The sequence below is a fragment of the Branchiostoma belcheri genome, unplaced genomic scaffold (genome assembly GCF_001625305.1).
Source record: "Branchiostoma belcheri isolate BF01 breed outbred unplaced genomic scaffold, Haploidv18h27 scaffold26, whole genome shotgun sequence".
NCBI lineage: Eukaryota > Metazoa > Chordata > Leptocardii > Amphioxiformes > Branchiostomatidae > Branchiostoma > Branchiostoma belcheri.
Genome location: NW_017803865.1, coordinates 2,440,619 through 2,459,997, shown reverse-complemented (window position 1 = coordinate 2,459,997; position 19,379 = coordinate 2,440,619). Strand labels below are relative to the sequence as shown.

The 19,379-nt window shown below is 41.3% G+C and overlaps 1 protein-coding gene across 1 annotated transcript in view; it reads right to left on the bottom strand.

Moving 5' to 3' along the window:
• The window catches only part of LOC109471808 (muscle M-line assembly protein unc-89-like), a 159,851-nt gene that overhangs the window by 88,830 nt on the left and 51,642 nt on the right, over positions 1 to 19,379 (bottom strand). The window contains exons 31-45 of the mRNA XM_019771162.1: positions 16,442 to 16,570; positions 15,743 to 15,934; positions 13,273 to 13,335; positions 12,303 to 12,483; positions 11,383 to 11,555; positions 10,563 to 10,656; positions 9,967 to 10,104; positions 9,457 to 9,549; positions 8,922 to 9,093; positions 8,194 to 8,343; positions 7,500 to 7,629; positions 6,104 to 6,284; positions 5,357 to 5,416; positions 3,806 to 3,906; positions 3,198 to 3,378 (exon numbers count right to left, since the gene is read on the bottom strand). Coding sequence (XP_019626721.1) covers positions 3,198 to 3,378; positions 3,806 to 3,906; positions 5,357 to 5,416; positions 6,104 to 6,284; positions 7,500 to 7,629; positions 8,194 to 8,343; positions 8,922 to 9,093; positions 9,457 to 9,549; positions 9,967 to 10,104; positions 10,563 to 10,656; positions 11,383 to 11,555; positions 12,303 to 12,483; positions 13,273 to 13,335; positions 15,743 to 15,934; positions 16,442 to 16,570 — 2,038 coding nt within the window. The remainder of the gene's footprint in view (positions 1 to 3,197; positions 3,379 to 3,805; positions 3,907 to 5,356; positions 5,417 to 6,103; positions 6,285 to 7,499; positions 7,630 to 8,193; positions 8,344 to 8,921; positions 9,094 to 9,456; positions 9,550 to 9,966; positions 10,105 to 10,562; positions 10,657 to 11,382; positions 11,556 to 12,302; positions 12,484 to 13,272; positions 13,336 to 15,742; positions 15,935 to 16,441; positions 16,571 to 19,379) is intronic.

The following is a 19,379-nucleotide window of genomic DNA, read 5'->3' as shown; positions in this document are numbered from 1 at the left end:
AATTATATCAAACACTTTGAAAAAGGATTTGAAAAAAGAGTTGACAGAAAATGAAAATTTATCAGTGTTAAAAGCATTTAAGGCCACACCAATTTAATTTCTTGGTTAACGGATTTCTCTAGAAAAATAATGGAGCGGGCGGGCGAAAAAAAATAAAAATAAAAACAGGCCTTGGCATCCTATTATGGCCCAAAATGGTACGATAGGAGCCATGAAGTCAACACACCAGGCTGGGTCAAAATTTAAACAATGAATTTTGAACTTTTAATAATACCACTGCATTAAAAGATGGAATAACTGTAACAACTAGGATGAAAAGGACTGTTTTCAACTGTTCAGGGCAAAATATGAGCATTTTGCAGTTGATTCTGAATTTTTATTTTTATTTGCAAATCAGAAAAAAATGAAGCGGCGAATCCGTTAACCAAGAAAATAAATTGGTGTGGCCTAATGGCAAGTTTCTTTTTCCTGAGCTTTTTCCACAAAAACAATGCAAAATGCTACTTTTAATTAACATCTCTAACTTCACAAGCAAATTCTTCCTCAATAAAGGCAGCATGAAAGAAGATAGAAAAAGATAGACAGGACAGCAAACAAGCACACCACACACAAATACAAGGTACACTGTACACATCCAGCAGTTACCTTTATCCACAACAAGTGACAGTCTAGAATCAGTCCTTCTTGATTCAGGAGTATCACAGATTTAAGTCACGATCTCCAAGAAAGTTTTAAAACCTGATTCAAGTCAAGACATGATTTAAGACATGATTTAAAGATATCAAGTTATGATCATAGGTCATTATGAGAGAAAAGAAACTGCTGGTTATGTAGTGTATGAATAATAAGGAGTTGTAAAACTAGTAAATATTACCTTTAAGTACATCATTATTCTGACAACCATGCATTGTGATGTTTCAGTTACAAGTTTTGGGCAAGGTTTGGCTATGAACAGGTCCCAACAACAAATGTCTAGTATGTTTGGCACATACATGCATGCTTTAAACGTTACTGTTAACTTTCCACAAAGTTTACTCCCTCCTTTGCTGTGTGGGACCAAGTGGCAAGAAAAATAAAAAAATTGTAATTTTAAAGTATCTTACTTGGGAAATTTTTTTCCTCATGCAACTGGATTTTCTGCATTTTTTGTTTACAAACTTTAAGGTTGTAAAGTTACTTTAACTTACAATATTGTGTTTTGTAAGAAATCTTCGGTTTCTGCCTTTAACATGTTTAGTCTTGGCAGTTCAGTAATATAATCAATTAAAGTTTCTTAAGAAATTTTCAGCTTTTAGGATGTCTTGGCAGATGTCTTGGAGGTTTCTTGATGTCTGTTCATAGCCTTGCCACAGTCAGACGCACAGACGGACAGACGCACAGACGAACGGACGGACGGACGGACCCGGCCCTCCCCACCGCGCATGCACTGTGTCGTCAATCTAGTGCAAACACACACACGGAAGAACACACAAACGGACAGACAGTCAGATGGTACGTCACGGGATGAAATGCAATGATCCCTCACAAACAGAAAAAAAACCTACCCTGTCCCCCCTATATTGCAGAATGCTTAAGACCCAAAGCAGACTCTGTGCACAGAATTGTGGAGTCAACCATGAAGTAAGTGGGGGTGTCATGAGACCATTTCCTTATTTTCTATCCACAAGTAGTCTGAAAACCCGTGTTTCCCTTTTCCAGCGTGGACCAGTCCAGAATTCTGTGAACTGACATCTGATTTTGGGCCCTTGAATTTTGCAGTAGGTGTGGACAGGACAGTTTTATTCTGTTTTTGAGGGTTGGTTAAAACGTCATGACACAGCAGACAAAACACACACAAGCATAAAACCCATGTACCTTGGAATGCACAATACTACAACACCTTTATATATATCTGAAATTTAAAAAAATCCTAAGTCAGAAAAGTTTTTTTGCCCAGAGACACCGAAAAATTAGGTTGTGAACCCGAGTGTGATCTACTGGTAAAATAAACAATTTATGAAATGAAAATAAAAAGGTTCTACAATTTAGGCACAAGGCTTCATTATTATTTATAATTAGGTTATACTTTAATCTATTTTATTGAAATAATCCCTGAATTCTACTTTACGGTTCTCCAAAGGGTTTTAAACTTGTGAAACTAAGAGTAAACTTTCCCAAGGTACAGGGACAACCATGCCAGAGAAAGACACAAAAATGGTGAAAATTTGTTAGTGACAACCACAGCATTCAACAGCATGTACAGTTAAACACCTCACACAACATTCAACACTACACTGGAAAAACAGGACTGAGGAAGACTGTGTGTTAGGTAATGTATGAGTGTGCATCGCCCTAAAAAACTCTCTGTACAGGAAAAAATCTAAACTATCAAAAAAACGTAACTCTTCTATATTTTAGCTTTGTTCCAACACATCCGACATTTAGGGCAACTCAAAGTCACTGACTGGTTATTTGTTGGATGGTTTGTGACTTTTGACTTATCCTGTTCACAAACTTACAACGAAACTTAACACAAACCGACAAAGTACCATAACTGTCTTTGGCAGAGGGACAACACGTGTCCCTGTATTATATTCTAACTTTTCTTCCTACCATCATATTCTGTATCATCCCATTTTACTTTGCACTGCTCACAATGTCATATCACTGGTCCCTGGTGCTGAACTGCCTTGCTGAGTACTTTCTTCTGCTTCGTATCTTTGTTTCTTGAGAAGTTCAAAACATGTCCTTTCTTTCTATATCACTTTCTTATAAGTCTAGATATTCTGCAAGGTTGCATTATACTTTATAGTAAGTCAAGGAAAGGACTATTTATATGTATATATAATAGTCTAGTAATGTCCTTGGTAAATTAAGATGGAAAAAAGGACAATGGACACAATGTTCTGCTGTCAATTCTGTTCTGTATTATTTTTGGTACACTATGAGAATGGGAAAATATGTGATATCAAGTACGAAGCAGACTTAAAGCTTGAAAAAGTCTTTGACCCAAACTAAAATTTATAATAATATCATGTTAAGAGATTCAAGCCAACTGCAGTTCATAAAACAAATCACAAAACAAACCAAACATTGCTCACCTTTTAGACTTTGACACAAACTAATACATGACAATAAGATTTATGTATGTTAAGAGATTCAAGCCAACTGCAGTTCATAAAACAAATCAAAAACAAAACAAACCAAACGTTGCTCACCTTTTAGACTGACGTGTCCGCATCGCGACACTGACCCCGCCCGGTTCACCGCGACGCACATGTAGATCCCGTAGTCCTCCTCTCCCACATGCTTAAACATCACGCTGTGCGTGTCCCCGATCTGCACGATCCGGATGTGGTCCGTAGGGACAACCTGGACGTCATCTTTGTACCATGTTACCTGGAAAACACAACAGGTGAGATGAGTGATGTCTGACAGGTATCAAAAGGTAAGCAGGTGAGAGACATTACTGGTTACGTACAAGAGAATCCCCACAAACATAATGTCCTACGTAGCAGTAACAGTAGATGACTGCATTGTAGATACATTTCCCTGTAACTACTTATATGTATAGATATGTATTAAATATTGTACTTTTTGAAATGCATCTATAGCAGTGACACCTGTGCTGCAGCGCAATGTGAACCAGTCAGAATTGCCCTGAGGAAGGTGACAGACGGTCACCGAAATGTTGGCTGAATAAAAGACATGGTTGTGTAAAAAGAGTCTCCTTACTCAGATGAATGTACATTAGGGCAAACATGGCTGTAGTAGATGAAGACAAATAGTTAAAAAGGAAATAAAACATGAGATAACTACTACATACTGTAGGAGCCGGCCTGCCCTGCACACGACACGTCAGCCTGGCCTCCGCTCCCTCATAGTATATTCTCTCCTCAAAGTTCTGCACAAACACCGGGGGGATGTCTGAAAAGAAATTTAAAAAAAAAGTCAAACAAGAAGCCATAGGCGACAATTCTCCGTGAAGTATTATATATTGCAACAAAAAGAAGTAACCATTGGCGACAATTCTCTGTGAAGTGTGATAAATCGAACAAAGAAAAATTGTTTAAACGCGCGTCGGCTCAGTCATCTTAAGACGCAACAACCAATCAGAGATGCGAGATGCCTACACGTGACGCGGGAAGGGCGCGCGATGCCCGAAATATTTTTGCGTCAATATTCAGCGCCGTGATTCAAGAGATTAATACCCGGAAACAATTTTTTTCTTGTTTTGAACGCATTAACATGCATTTACGCTAATCTAGTATGATTCAGGGTTACTTTTTTTTTAACCTGCCATGGCCAGATTATCTAAAGATGTGTGTATTGTGTGTACAATCTATAGAAAGAGAAATGTACATCAGGTCCGATCATCAGATTTTCACGTTTCGGTTTTTTGGACTCGGTTCATGAACGTATTTTGGTTTGGCTCCTGGAATGTGCAAAAAAATGACTCTCGGGACTGTCTACAGAAAACACTCGCACATTCGCGGTGTATCAGGACAGCGCGACTGGTCGTCATTAGCGCAGTAACAGTTGCATAAACGGACGAAACCATTTCAAAGAAATGGGGATGTTTCGAAAATAAGCATTTACTCCAATATCAAAACAGCTACGGTAAAAATAAAAAGACGTGCATCATCCCGGACATAATGCAACACCACATGCGAAATTACACAGAAATGCGACGTACGGAAGAATGCGTTTTGGCTGCGAACATCTTCCAAAAAACTTGGCATCTCTTAACCATGGGCAAAAACATCTGGAACCACTTATAAAAACCACCCCGTATCTGCATGAACTTTTTTGAACCCCACTGCTATTCCAAACAACGCGTTTTTCTGGACCATTCCAATTCGCCTCGTAATTGTAGGGGTGCGTCTGCGATATTACATTGACCGCGAAAGCAGCAACGGCAAAAATACACATTCGTGCATCAACACGGGCATGCCCGCAGACGGCGTATAAAATTGCGTGCCGATTACACAAAGAGAACCCAGTGTTTTGACTGCGAACATGAAAAATCAGCCGATTACAACACTCCGTCCGGAGGTCCTGACCTCCTTCACGGAGTAATAACAGTAATTTTACATGTACCAAAAAAGTCTGAAGCAAAATCATATCTTAATGGGTTAGCGACAGCTTGGCACAAGTATGTGCCCTGTACCTGAAGTTTAAGTAAAGACTGTGTAAGAAATGCGAGGGATGTCTGAAAAAAGGCAAAAATTGTCAAATTACAGTGACTTACAAAAAGTTCTGAAGCAAAATCATATACTAACAGGTTAGCTACAGCTTGGCACAAGTATGTGCACTGTACCTAAAGGTTATGAACACTGTAAAAACTGTGTAAGAAATGCATGGGTTTTTCTGTTACCTGGTTTCTTGGGGGCCATCTTGCTCTCATCAGTAAGGTAACCATCTGTTGCTGGCAGTGCTGTAGCAAAAACAAAATGAGAAAATCATTCTTTACGTCTCTGTACTCAAGTATACACAATCTCTGGGGCAATTTCTAACTGGAAGTTCTACTGATTACATGACTGTGCACATCGAAATTCATCTGAAAATTTAAAGCATACCACATCAAATCTTTTTGCCTCCAGGTTGCCATAAACAATGTGTGGCGTAATAGCGTGTTTGACAGTGAACCCATAGGTCCTGGGTTCGAATCCACCATCCTGCCCTGATATTGCCTACTAGTAGACACTTTAATTGTACAGAATCCACCACACCTTTCGAAAAAGAGCAGGGGCATGCCCCAGTGTGCAATGGTGATCTGGTGATTCACTATGGACTCCAGGAAGAATAGTGTGAAATTTACACTGATAGAGATCCTAACAAAACAAACAAACAAACTTACGCTCCACCTCCAGACTCATGGCAGTCTCAGCCTTCCCTGCAGGGTTGATCGCCACACACTTGTACTCTCCACGGTCAGAGTAACGAGCCTCGTTAATCACTAACGAACAAACAAACAAACAAACAAACTTACGCTCCACCTCCAAAGTCATGGCAGTCTCAGCCTTCCCTGCAGGGTTGATGGCCACACACTTGTACTCTCCACAGTCCGCGTAACGAGCCTCGTTAATCACTAACGAACAAACAAACAAACAAACAAACTTACGCTCCACCTCCAGAGTCATGGCAGTCTCAGCCTTCCCTGCAGGGTTGATGGCCACACACTTGTACTCTCCACGGTCAGAGTAACGAGCCTCGTTAATCACTAACGAACACTTGTCTCCTTCAAACAGCAGCATCTTGTTGTGAGACTCCTTCAGAGGCTTGTCCTTAAAGTACCAGATTATCTGGAAGAGAAAGGAAAGAATGATTATTTCAGCAGCATCTTCAAAATACAAAACAATCTACAATGTTATTACAAAGTTGATGCTTTCTTCAAATCCATGACCTTTGAATACCAAACTGTCCACCAGAAAATAGAAAGGCAGATGCTTCCTTCAAATGCTTCTCAGTAAAATACTAAAAAATCTAAAACAGCAAGACTATGCCACAAGTTAAACAGCAACCCATTCCGTCCTAACCTAACTAAAGACCCAAATATCAGGTTCAGAAGTTCTGACGATGATGCACTCCATCCTGATCTTACTGATGATCCAAACAAAACAAAACAAACAAACAAACAAACAAACAAACAAACAAACAAACAAACAAACAGACCTCTGGTTCAGGAGTTCTGATGATGACACAGTCCATCCTAGCCTAACTGAAGACCCAAATAAAACAAACAAACAAAGAAACAAACAAACAAACAAACCTCTGGTTCAGGAGTTCCGATGATGACACAGTTCATCCTAGCCTAACTGAAGACCCAAATAAAACAAACAAACAAAGAAACAAACAAACAAACAAACCTCTGGTTCAGGAGTTCCGATGATGACACAGTTCATCCTAGCCTAACTGAAGACCCAAATAAAACAAACAAACAAAGAAACAAACAAACAAACAAACCTCTGGTTCAGGAGTTCCGATGATGACACAGTTCATCCTAGCCTAACTGAAGACCCAAATAAAACAAACAAACAAAGAAACAAACAAACAAACAAACCTCTGGTTCAGGAGTTCCGATGATGACACAGTTCATCCTAGCCTAACTGAAGACCCAAATAAAACAAACAAACAAAGAAACAAACAAACAAACAAACCTCTGGTTCAGGAGTTCCGATGATGACACAGTTCATCCTAGCCTAACTGAAGACCCAAATAAAACAAACAAACAAAGAAACAAACAAACAAACAAACCTCTGGTTCAGGAGTTCCGATGATGACACAGTTCATCCTAGCCTAACTGAAGACCCAAATAAAACAAACAAACAAAGAAACAAACAAACAAACAAACCTCTGGTTCAGGAGTTCCGATGATGACACAGTTCATCCTAGCCTAACTGAAGACCCAAATAAAACAAACAAACAAAGAAACAAACCTCTGGTTCAGGAGTTCTGATGATGACACAGTTCATCCTAGCCTAACTGAAGACCCAAATAAAACAAACAAACAAACAGACCTCTGGTTCAGGAGTTCCGATGATGACACAGTCCATCCTGATTTTGCTGCCCTCCAGCACATCTCTGTCCTTCAGTGTCTCGTACACGGTCGGAGCAACATACTCGCTATCAGACATCACTTCTGTGTCCCTGCAAGGGCAGAGAAGTTAGATTTTAGTAGATAGACTTTTTTATGTCTGGATCAAGAGTGAAGACAACATTAGATGACTGTTATGCTTACAATATTTGTTCACTGTTCCAGACTGAGTGTAGATATAGATCCTATTGCATAATTTACACAAGGCAAACATACATTATCTAGTGGTTAATGACCCTTCCTCTGGACCAAGAGGTTGGAAGTTCGAATCCCACCTGTGGTTCTGTTATTGTCCATCTGACATATGGTACTGGAAATGGTAGCAGCGCTTAGGACTATGGTTCACTGTTCATTGTATGTGCAGCTTATATACATGTATTACAATGATACCCATTTCAGCACCAAGGACAGCACACATGTCTTTCTTCTTTGCCATGTTTTTTAGCGCTCTTTCCCTGTTTATAAAGTGGCTTGTTCTCATGTTTTCAATACCCATTTGTGCACCAAGGACAGTGTTAATTCCATACCCCAGACACAGTTCTTTATACACGTGGACTATCCAGAACCGTTCTGGATAAAGCACAGTTCTGGATACGACACATCCCAGCCCTACTCACGTGGTCTCAGCGTATCTCTCAACTGTGACCTTGCAGCTCCCATGAGCCTCTCCGTGTGCGTTCTTCGCCAGGACGGAGTACATCCCAGAATCCTCTGGGAAGGCTTCCTTGATGACCAGTGAGAAAGTGTCGACACCTTGGAGGACAATCCTTTAAGGAGAATAAGGATAACGTCAGTACCTCTTTAAGTTAATAGTAAGACATAGGTAGAACATAATGAAAAATTTGCACACAAAGTATAGCATATAATTGCTAACATACTATGAGACTAAACTTATGTTAGAAAGACAAGTTCAATATGAAATGAGAATGTGCTTTATAATAATATAAATCAAACAACTGTGAATGAATTCTGTGAAGTTTCAGATGCTTCAGATAGCTAGCACCCACTATTTTTCATCTGATTCAGTGACTAAGAATGAACAACTTTAATCAATGACTGACACACGCTCAGCCACAAGTTGGATACAAATTGAATAGCTCTGGATGCAACACGGTTCTGGATTAAGCATGGTTCTGGATAAAGTACAGTTTTGGATGCAACACACAACTGACTCTGCTGGACTCCTTGACGGGCTTATCATAAGGATCAGGCACAGTTCTGGATAGTCTCTGCGTATCCAAGAACATAGATTTGCTACAGGCACGGTTCTAGATATGCCCGGATTTTTTAGAACTGTGCTTGAACATAGTTTTAGATTCAGCATGGTTCTGGATACAACACTCACCTGACTCCACTGGACTCCTTGACCGGCTGTCCGTCGCAGAACCAGTACACGTCCGGCTGCGGGTAGGCCGTTACCTTGACGACCAGCGTGATCTCCTCCCCCTCCATCACCTGGATGTCCTGCAGGTTCATGTTCAAGATCGGAGGCTGGGGTGGGGGCTCTGTATCCAAGGCTATGGGGGAAAGACAAGTTCAAGTTGATGATGATGATGAATGGTTGGCAATGTGGCGTTCTGGTTAAGGTATAGGTTCAAATCTGTCAGTCCCCAATGGAAATTGTTATTGGGAAAGGCACTTTACACCTATTTCTTAGGTGAAAATGAATACCTAGCTTCAGTCAGGGACATCTTCTGGGATAGGATGTGAAGCCGGAGATCCCATGCTTGAAGACAGTTTAAGCACCTCAAGAACCCACCACACTTTTCAAAAAGAGCAGGGGTGTGAATGGATCTCTTGAAAAGATCATAGTCACTGTCATCTGTTTTGTCAGTACTCCCGCAGATGTGGTAAATTTCAATAAATAGTACAACAACCACCTTTAACAGTGAGTTTGGCGCTGCAGATGGCCTGCCCTCCAGGGTTGCTGGCCTTACACATGTACCGAGCCTCATCTTCTACAAATACCTCAGCTGAAAACACAGTCAGACACAAATATCAGTATGTGGTATATGTGTGTGTGTGTGTGTGTGTGTGTGTGTGTGTGTGTAGTAAAGAAAAAAATGATACTTCTTACAAAAATTTGATTTGGATGAACACTTTTGGTCAAGCTACATTTCTGCTAGGTTTAAGAATGATTTTAGACTTGTTTTCTTATTCTGCATTATCATGTATTGCCTCCTATAGCTAGTGCATATTGTACTGTTTAACTTATTCCCTTTTAGGGCAGGATTTGTATTTAGCCTGTGCTGACCCAAGTAGTAATGACATGTATCATTGACAATACAAAATTCATAAATACATGTACAAACAGCATAAAGAAGCAACATGGAGACACAATGATCTGTTACTGTTATGTGGGAACACAATGCTTGAGTGGACAGCCTCACCAATGGTAAGAGAAGCCACATTGTTGATGAAGGCAGTTTCGTAGATGGAGGATGAAGCGATGTTGTCGTTGTCTTTGTACCAGGTGATGGCTGGGGTGGGATCACCCTCCACACGACACTCAAACCTGAACGGGCTCCCTGGAACAGCGGATGGAATGAAGCACAGATGAACAAAATGTGGTCTTTGTTAGAAACAGTGGATACTGACAGTACACGTACAGATACAGTGTTAGATACATAGAAACAGTGTAAACTATTACAGTGGGTCTGTCTGTGGTCAAATCTGCAGTACATCGTACAGAAAATCAACAACAAGACTTTCTGGAATGAAACACGGATGAATGAAATGCATGAGAGATGGATGAATACAGTACAAAATGGAAGGGAATTCAAAATATGGCTAATCTGTAACTGTTACAGAGTGTCTTTGGTGAAATCTGCAGTACACAGCAGAGAAAAACGTCAACAAGAGCTCCCGGGAACAGTGGATAGAATAAATGACACACAGATGAAGGAAATTTGGTCTTTGTGTCAGTAAGGATGGATAGATGGAAGGAGACATGGAGAAACTTGAAGACTCGAGTTTGTTTTCTTACCTTCGTCCACTACAGCAGACGTGAGCTTCTGCGTAAAGGAAGGAGGAACAATTTTCTTCTTGGGGGGAGGGGGGGACAGGAGAGCAAACTGGGTCTGCAAGGTACATTGGCACAAAACAAACAATCTGGTTATTATAATTAAGATTGAACATGGACTTGCAATAGTGTAATTTCTTGAAAATGCAACTTGACGGTACTAACTGAAAAAGGGATCTTGACAAAGACTTGGACACGAAGTTTACAATAAAGGCCAAAGAAAACAAAGGAAGATTTTTCTGTCGTAATCTCTTTTGATATGATTGTTGTATCCAGAACTGTACTTTCCCCTAGAACTGTGCTTTGGCCATGTGTATCCAGAACTGTGCCTGGGGCAAATCTACATTCTTGGATACATGGAGACTATCCAGAACCGTGCCTGATCCTAATCCTAACCCATTCAGGCATAGAACTAGATAAGCACAGTTCTGGATACAATAGAGACTATCCAGAACCGTGCCTGATCCTAACCCTAACCCATTCAGGCACAGAACTAGATAAGCACAGTTCTGGATACAATAGAGACTATCTAGAACCGTGCCTGATCCTAACCCTAACCCATTCAGGCACAGAACTAGATAGGCACAGTTCTGGATACAATAGAGACTATCCAGAACCGTGCCTGATCCTAACCCTAACCCGTTTGATACAATAGTCATCATGATTGTGCTATGGTAGATGGTAGAAAGTTCAGTACCAAGGACAGGGGCATGTACTGTACAGTGCATGGCAGAAAGCCTGTATTACTTGTTTAAGATTTCCAGAAGGATTTTCATGCACTTACCGGAGTCTCCACTTTCTTGATGACTTCTATCTGCGGCTTCATGTCGAGGTCGTGTTTGGAGGGGAGGGTCTGTATCTTGGTCTTGATCTCGGTGCGAACGTAGGTGATGGTCTCTCGCACCTCGTGGAACTGAACCACAACGTGACGTGTCGCCTTCTCTCCCTCATCCTTACCTGCAGACAGAGACATCATTATTATAAACTCTGATCCTTTCTTGTACGTATAAGTGTACAACAGTTTTCAACATAACAGCCAGATATGTTACACATTGGATAACTCAGATCAATCACTGAAGAGCTAATATTCCACTGGTTGTTACAGAGAAGACAGATGCTATGTGCAGTATTTACAGGTTCATTACTTAAAGCTATCTAGTGAGGATGCCCCTACTGTGCCCCTACTGTTTGTTGACAATGAAAAATTGTAACTCTAGATGCATGGAAAAGTATGATACTATTCAGTACATGTATATGGTATGTATCTAGTATTTGGTGAAAAGTACTGTCCTTGGTGCTGAAATGGGCATCAAGACGTAGCAGACACTTAAAGAACTCACCATGAACCCTGACAGACAGTTCTGAGACGTATCAAACACTTAAAGAACTCACCGTGGACCCTGACAAAGAGTTCTGAGACGTATCAAACACTTAAAGAACTCACCATGAACCCTGACAAAGAGTTCTGAGACATATCAAACACTTAAAGAACTCACCATGAACCCTGACGGAGAGTTCTGAGACGTATCAAACACTTAAAGAACTCACCGTGGACCCTGACAGAGAGTTCTGAGACATATCAAACACTTAAAGAACTCAGAATGAACCCTGACGGAGAGTTCTGAGACGTATCAAACACTTAAAGAACTCACCATGAACCCTGACGGAGAGTTCTGAGACATATCAAACACTTAAAGAACTCACCATGAACCCTGACAGAGAGTTCTGAGACGTAGCGGCATCTCCCTTCCTGCATCTCCGCCTCCTTAGCCTTCTGCTCGACTGGGGGTAAGAGCGCCTTGGCTTCTTCTTTTGTCTTCACAGCCTTAGCCTGCTGCTCAAGCTCAAATAACATCTTAGTCGTCTCCACAAGCCATGCCTCGATCTGAGGGAGGGAAGGAAAGAAGGAGGAATGAACGAGTGAATGAATGAGAGCGCCTTGATTTCTTCCTTCGTCTTCACAGCTTTAGCCTGCTGCTCAAGCTCAAATAACATCTTAGTCGTCTCCACAAGCCATGCCTCGATCTGAGGGAGGGAAGGAAAGAAGGAGGAATGAACGAGTGAATGAATGAGAGCGCCTTGATTTCTTCCTTCGTCTTCACAGCTTAAGCCTGCTGCTCAAGCTCAAATAACATCTTAGTCGTCTCCACAAGCCACGCCTCGATCTGGGAAGGAGGGAAGGAAAGAAGGAGGAATGAACGAGTGAAGGAATGCTGCTCCAGCTCAAATAACATCTTAGTCGTCTCCACAAGCCACGCTTCGATCTGAAGGAGGGAAGAAAAGAAGGAGGAATGAATGAGTGAAGAAACACTGCTCCAACTTAAAATGGCATCCAACTTGTTTCTAAGATCACCAAAGAGTGGAAAGGAAAGATGGAGGAATGAATGGATGAATGAAATATATAAAGTTAGTGGTCCACGACCCAAGTTTCAATCTGGATGTATGTATATTGTATATTGTATGTAGTGCAAGGTACTGTCCTTGGTGCTGAAATGGGTATCAAAGGAAAGTTAGTGGACTCCACGACCCAAGTTTCAACCCGTAGTAGAAGGAAGGATGGAGAGAGAAGAATTATTAAGTAAATGAATGAGTGCATAGGAAAATACAGGCTCATAAAACAAAAAAAAATGTTGTCATCGGTCACACAAACAAACAAACAAATAAACAAACTGACCTCCTGCATGTTGGTAAACAGCTGATGCGCCAGCGGAAGTCGGGTTCCGAAAGCGTCGAACTCCTGCATGAACCGCTGCCATTGGTCTCGGAGCTCTTTCCGCTTACTCAGCAGAGGCGCCAGGTTGTCCCATCCCTCCTTCAGGGCTTCATCCACCTGTCCACTCAGTCCCTCAAAACGGTACCTGAAGGTCTGAGACATTAACAAAGAAAGTCAAGAAAACTTGAGATTTAAGATACCTGTGAAGAAAAAGTCATACAATCAACTGCTCAAAACAGTTCCTGAAAACCTGTCAAGAAAACTCATATTCCTGCCCAAAATGATTCATGAAAAACTACATAATATATAATAACATACATGCCTACAAAAATTATGTACATACCAAAATGGTGCCTAAAAACTATCTAAAAAGGTCTAAAAAATGACAGAGTATACTACATACCTTCACATAAAAGATACTTGAATGCCTAAGAGATAATACAAGTGTAAAGAAAAGTCAGAGTTTGCTGACAACGGGTGGGGAACTGTACCGTGACTTGGCTTGTGAAGTCCTCAAACTTCTGCATGATGATACTGATGGTGTGGGATGTCTTGGCTTCCTTCAGCTGGCTCTGGAACTCCTGTAGTCCATCTACCAGTTCAGACAACTGCTCTCGCAGCTGGAGAGAGAGAGGAGTGTGAAAACATGAGAAAAAGCCACACATGGAAAGAGTCTAAAAATGGCCAAATAGCATGAAATTTGCACTGTCCTTGGTGCTGAAATGTGTATCAAAACCATGAGAACACTGTATACAAAAGGAAAGAGTGTAAAAACATGGCAAAATAGCAGAGTTTGTACTGTCCTTGGTACTGAAATGGGTACCAGAACACGAGAACACCTTATAAACAAGGAAAGAGTGCAAAAACATGGCAAGATAGCAAAGAATTTGCCCTCTCCTTGGTGCTGAAATGGGTACCAAAACACGAGAACACTGAATACACAAGGAAAGAGTGTAAGAACATGGCCAAATAGAATGAAATTTGTACTGTCCTTGGTACTGAAATGGGTACAAAAACACGAGAACACTGAATACACAAGGAAAGAGTGTAAAAAATGACAAAATAGTATAGAATTTCTACTGTTCTTGGTGCTGTAATGGGTATCAAAAACATGAGAAAAAGCCGCTATATCAAGACGAAAAAACATGGAAAAATGGAAAAAGCATGAAAGTTGCCCTCTCCTTGGTGCTGAAATGAGTATCAAAGTAATTTGAGCTGCATGTACAATGAACAGTAGACCATAGTCCTAAGAACGGCGACCCTTTCAGTAGCATGCATGTCAGGTGAGCGACAGCAGCCGAATTTGAACTCCNTGATGACTTCTATCTGCGGCTTCATTGGTCGAGGTCGTGTTTGGAGGGGAGGGTCTGTATCTTGGTCTTGATCTCGGTGCGAACGTAGGTGATGGTCTCTCGCACCTCGTGGAACTGAACCACAACGTGACGTGTCGCCTTCTCTCCCTCATCCTTACCTGCAGACAGAGACATCATTATTATAAACTCTGATCCTTTCTTGTACGTATAAGTGTACAACAGTTTTCAACATAACAGCCAGATATGTTACACATTGGATAACTCAGATCAATCACTGAAGAGCTAATATTCCACTGGTTGTTACAGAGAAGACAGATGCTATGTGCAGTATTTACAGGTTCATTACTTAAAGCTATCTAGTGAGGATGCCCCTACTGTGCCCCTACTGTTTGTTGACAACGAAAAATTGTACCTATAGATGCATGGAAAAGTATGATACTATTCAGTACATGTATATGGTATATATCTAGTATTTGGTGCAAAGTACTGTCCTTGGTGCTGAAATGGGCATCAAGACGTAGCGGACACTTAAAGAACTCACCATGAACCCTGACAGAGAGTTCTGAGACGTATCAAACACTTAAAGAACTCACCATGAACCCTGACAGAGAGTTCTGAGACGTATCAAACACTTAAAGAACTCACCATGAACCCTGACAGAGAGTTCTGAGACGTAGCGGCATCTCCCTTCCTGCATCTCCGCCTCCTTAGCTTTCTGCTCCACCGGGGGTAAGAGCGCCTTGGCTTCTTCCTTTGTCTTCACTGCCTTAGCCTGCTGCTCAAGCTCAAATAACATCTTAGTCGTCTCCACAAGCCACGCTTCGATCTGCAGGAAGGAAGGAAAGAAGGAGGAATGAATGAACAAGAAAGGTAACAGTTACAAAGCAAATGCATAATGTTTTCCTTCACAAGGTTTAGTCCAACAAACTACTTCTCTGTTTATTCTGAGCATTTTATTCTCAAACACATCTCATACATTTGGTGACCAGCCCCTCCAACTCTGTCCTGCCACTTGCTACATAACGTAATCCAACACCACTGGCTCATATGACAACAACAAAAACTGCTGTCATCAATTGCACAAACAAGCAAACAAACAAACAAACCCACAAACTGACCTCCTGCATGTTGGTGAACAGCTGATGTGCCAGTGGAAGTCGAGTTCCGAATGCGTCGAACTCCTGCATGAACCGCTGCCATTGGTCTCGGAGCTCTTTCCGCTTACTCAGCAGAGGTGCCAGGTTGTCCCATCCCTCCTTCAGGGCTTCGTCCACCTGTCCACTCAGACCCTCAAAACGGTACCTGAAGGTCTGAGACATTAACAAAGGAAGTCAAGAAAACTTTAATGCCTGTGAGTGTCCATAATGTCAAGAAAAACTGAGATATAAGGAGTGGAAAGGGACTTTCTTCTATAATATAGGCATCTATAAAAACTATATACATGTACTTGCCCAACACATAGCATAACATGTGTGCCTGAAAAAAAACATACATCTTCCCAAAACAATTCCTGGAAGTCTAGGGCATTACATAACTCTCAAGGAAAATTATATAACTTCCCAAAATGGTACTTCAAGGCTTCAGACAATGAGAAAAATTTTAATGACATCTGCCTTAAACTTGACTCCATTTCACTCAACCTACATTGTACGTGAGAGCTTCTTCCACCTGCCCTAAAAATGGCATCAGACCACCTGTAAACTTCTTTGTCTCCTTGTCCTTTCAGTTTTAAGCAAGAATAACACCCCAATGAATTCAAGACTGTCTTCATGAATCCAAGGCTACAACTGTTTGCTGACAACTTAAGTAAAACCTACCGTGACTTGGCTTGTGAAGTCCTCAAACTTCTGCATGATGATACTGATGGTGTGGGATGTCTTGGCTTCCTTCAGCTGGCCCTGGAACTCCTGTAGTCCATCTACCAGTTCAGACAACTGCTCTCGCAGCTGGGTAAACACAGGAAAGTGTGAAGACATCAGAACAAGTGATTTCATAAACATGTACAGAGCACAAAAACATGGGAAAAGGCATGAAATTTTCACTGCCCTTGGTGCTGAAATGGGTATCAAAACCATGAGAACACCGTATACACAAGGAAACAGTGTAAAAACATGGCAAAATAGCATGGAATTTGCCCTCTCCTTGGTACTGAAATGGGTACCAAAACACGAGAACACCGTATAAACAAGGAAAGAGTGTAAGAACATGGCAAAATAGCATAGAATTTGCCCTCTCCTTGGTACTGAAATGGGTACCAAAACACGAGAACACCGTATACACAAGGAAAGAGTGTAAGAACATGGCCAAATAGAATGAAATTTGTACTGTCCTTGGTACTGAAATGGGTACAAAAACACGAGAACACTGAATACACAAGGAAAGAGTGTAAAAAATGACAAAATAGTATAGAATTTCTACTGTTCTTGGTGCTGTAATGGGTATCAAAAACATGAGAAAAAGCCGCTATATCAAGACGAAAAAAACATGGAAAAATGGAAAAAAGCATGAAAGTTGCCCTGTCCTTGGTGCTGAAATGAGTATCAAAGTAATTTGAGCTGCATGTACAATGACCAGTGGAGCATAGTCCTAAGAACTGCGACCTTTTCAGTAGCATGCATGTCAGGTGAGCAACAGCAGCCGAAATTTGAACTCCACCCCATGGTTCACTGGACTATGCATGTATCATCATCATCATCATCCACTGTGTTCTGCGTCTACAGTCGTGTGGACATGTCCTGTAGCCGCATTCAGTCTTTCTTCATCTCTTTCCACCGTGTCTTCTGCCTCGCGAGCTCTCTAAGCTCCTTGAGTTTCTTTTCTGTTGTGGGATGGCCTAGCCCTCTGCACTTCAGGTCTCCCTTCAGTAGGCTGAGTAGGTTGATGCAGTGTCTCCCGCTGCGAGCTTTATATCTCTTAGAGCTAAGGAATGAAAATTCCAGAGCTTTTTGTGCAGGTGTGTCTTGTGGCATTCTGAGAATATGTCCGAACAGAGACCACCTGAGTTTCTCAACTTTCACGGAGAGAGGTTCCGTATTACAGACTTTGTACAGCGTGTCATTGGTCACGTATGGTTATGCATGTATGCCTCATGAAAATTATTCTGTGTTGAGCTGAATTCTGCAATAGGATTTATATCTATATTGGTACAGTGTACAAATATTGTAAGTTGTCTAATGTTGTCTTGACTCACCTTTTCTATGTCTTTCAGTAGTTGGCACATCTTGATGCCCTGCTCCAGCCGTCTTCTGTGGTCATCCCATTCCTTTAACCACTGGATCCGTCTCATGTCCAGCATGGTTAGCGCCTGCTCTACTGTAACTCGAGCTGCGTCCACACCGTCCTGTAAACAACAAACAAACAAGTAAACAACAACAGGTAAACATGGCTTTAACCACTGGATCCGTCTCATATCCAGCATGGTTAGCGCCTGCTCTACTGTAACTCGAGCTGCGTCCACACCGTCCTGTAAACAACAAACAAACAAGTAAACAACAACAGGTAAACATGGCTTTAACCACTGGATCCGTCTCATATCCAGCATGGTTAGCGCCTGCTCTACTGTAACTCGAGCTGCGTCTACACCATCCTGTAAACAACAACAGGTAAACAACAACAGAAAAGCAACAAGCAAGTAAACGTCCTGCCAAAAGTGCAATGCACAATACATTACGGGTTTTGTCGAGGCACAGTACATGCTATCATAGAGTGGAACTCGTTGCCACCAAGCACAGTTGGGGCATCAATCACTAGAAAGCTTTAAACAACTGCTGCAATTGAATGTGCAAAGATTAAGTGTAACAGGTCGTTCAGTGTGATATAGCTAGCTGCCGCCGCGCCTGCGAAGCTGGTGTGTTTCACCGAAGGGTGGTTATACCGGCTATACCGATACAGATACAGATTCTGCCGACATGCTCTACCAATGATTGTCTACAGTCTAGATCTGTATTGCAATCCTCTCCAATAAAAATACGAGGGATTCTCACGTTTTCTCTGACCCTCAAGACAATCCTCTCCCCACTGTCCGTGGTGTGGTTGAAGACCTTGGAGACGTCTTTCTTCACAGCCTCATGCTGTCTCAAGAAGTCTTCAACCTGTAGGAATAAACAGCAAGGAAAGAGTCAAGGATGATTCCAAACTCTTTTCAGTACATGTACAATTATGTGTGAATGTGTGATAGTGAGTGCAAGGTACTGTCCTTGGTGCTGAAATGGGTATCAAAGGAAAATAATCCTTCCCTGTAGAAAAAAACAACAGTCAAAATGATCTTATACCGGTTAAGCATCAGTAACAGCACATTAGGCACAATATAGACTGAACTAAAAAAACTATAAAAAGGCCAGTGCCAAGTTTTTAAAATTGAAAAGTATTTTCCTTAATATATTCTTAGTTTTCCTTACCTGTTTGACATCTTGTGGAGATGTTTGCTTGAAGTCCTTGTCAGCCTTGTCAATAAGCATGTTCAACTGGAAAACACAGACAGTATATATAGGCAATCGTAAGTCTAGCAGTACAAAATATACACAATGTACATTTGTTTTCACACTTTACGAATGTCTCAGTTACCCTTTCTTGTCTCTAAAGTGTTCTTTTTTTCTTCTGTAAGTGTTTCCTATCTGTTGATGTACATGATGTTCAAGCACAGATACAGGTAGCATTGCAGATTTGGGTAGTTACATGTTCAAAACAATTATAATTCATATGTCATCAATAGCATCACATTTGCAATCTTTTATGTCATACAAAGTTTACAATTCC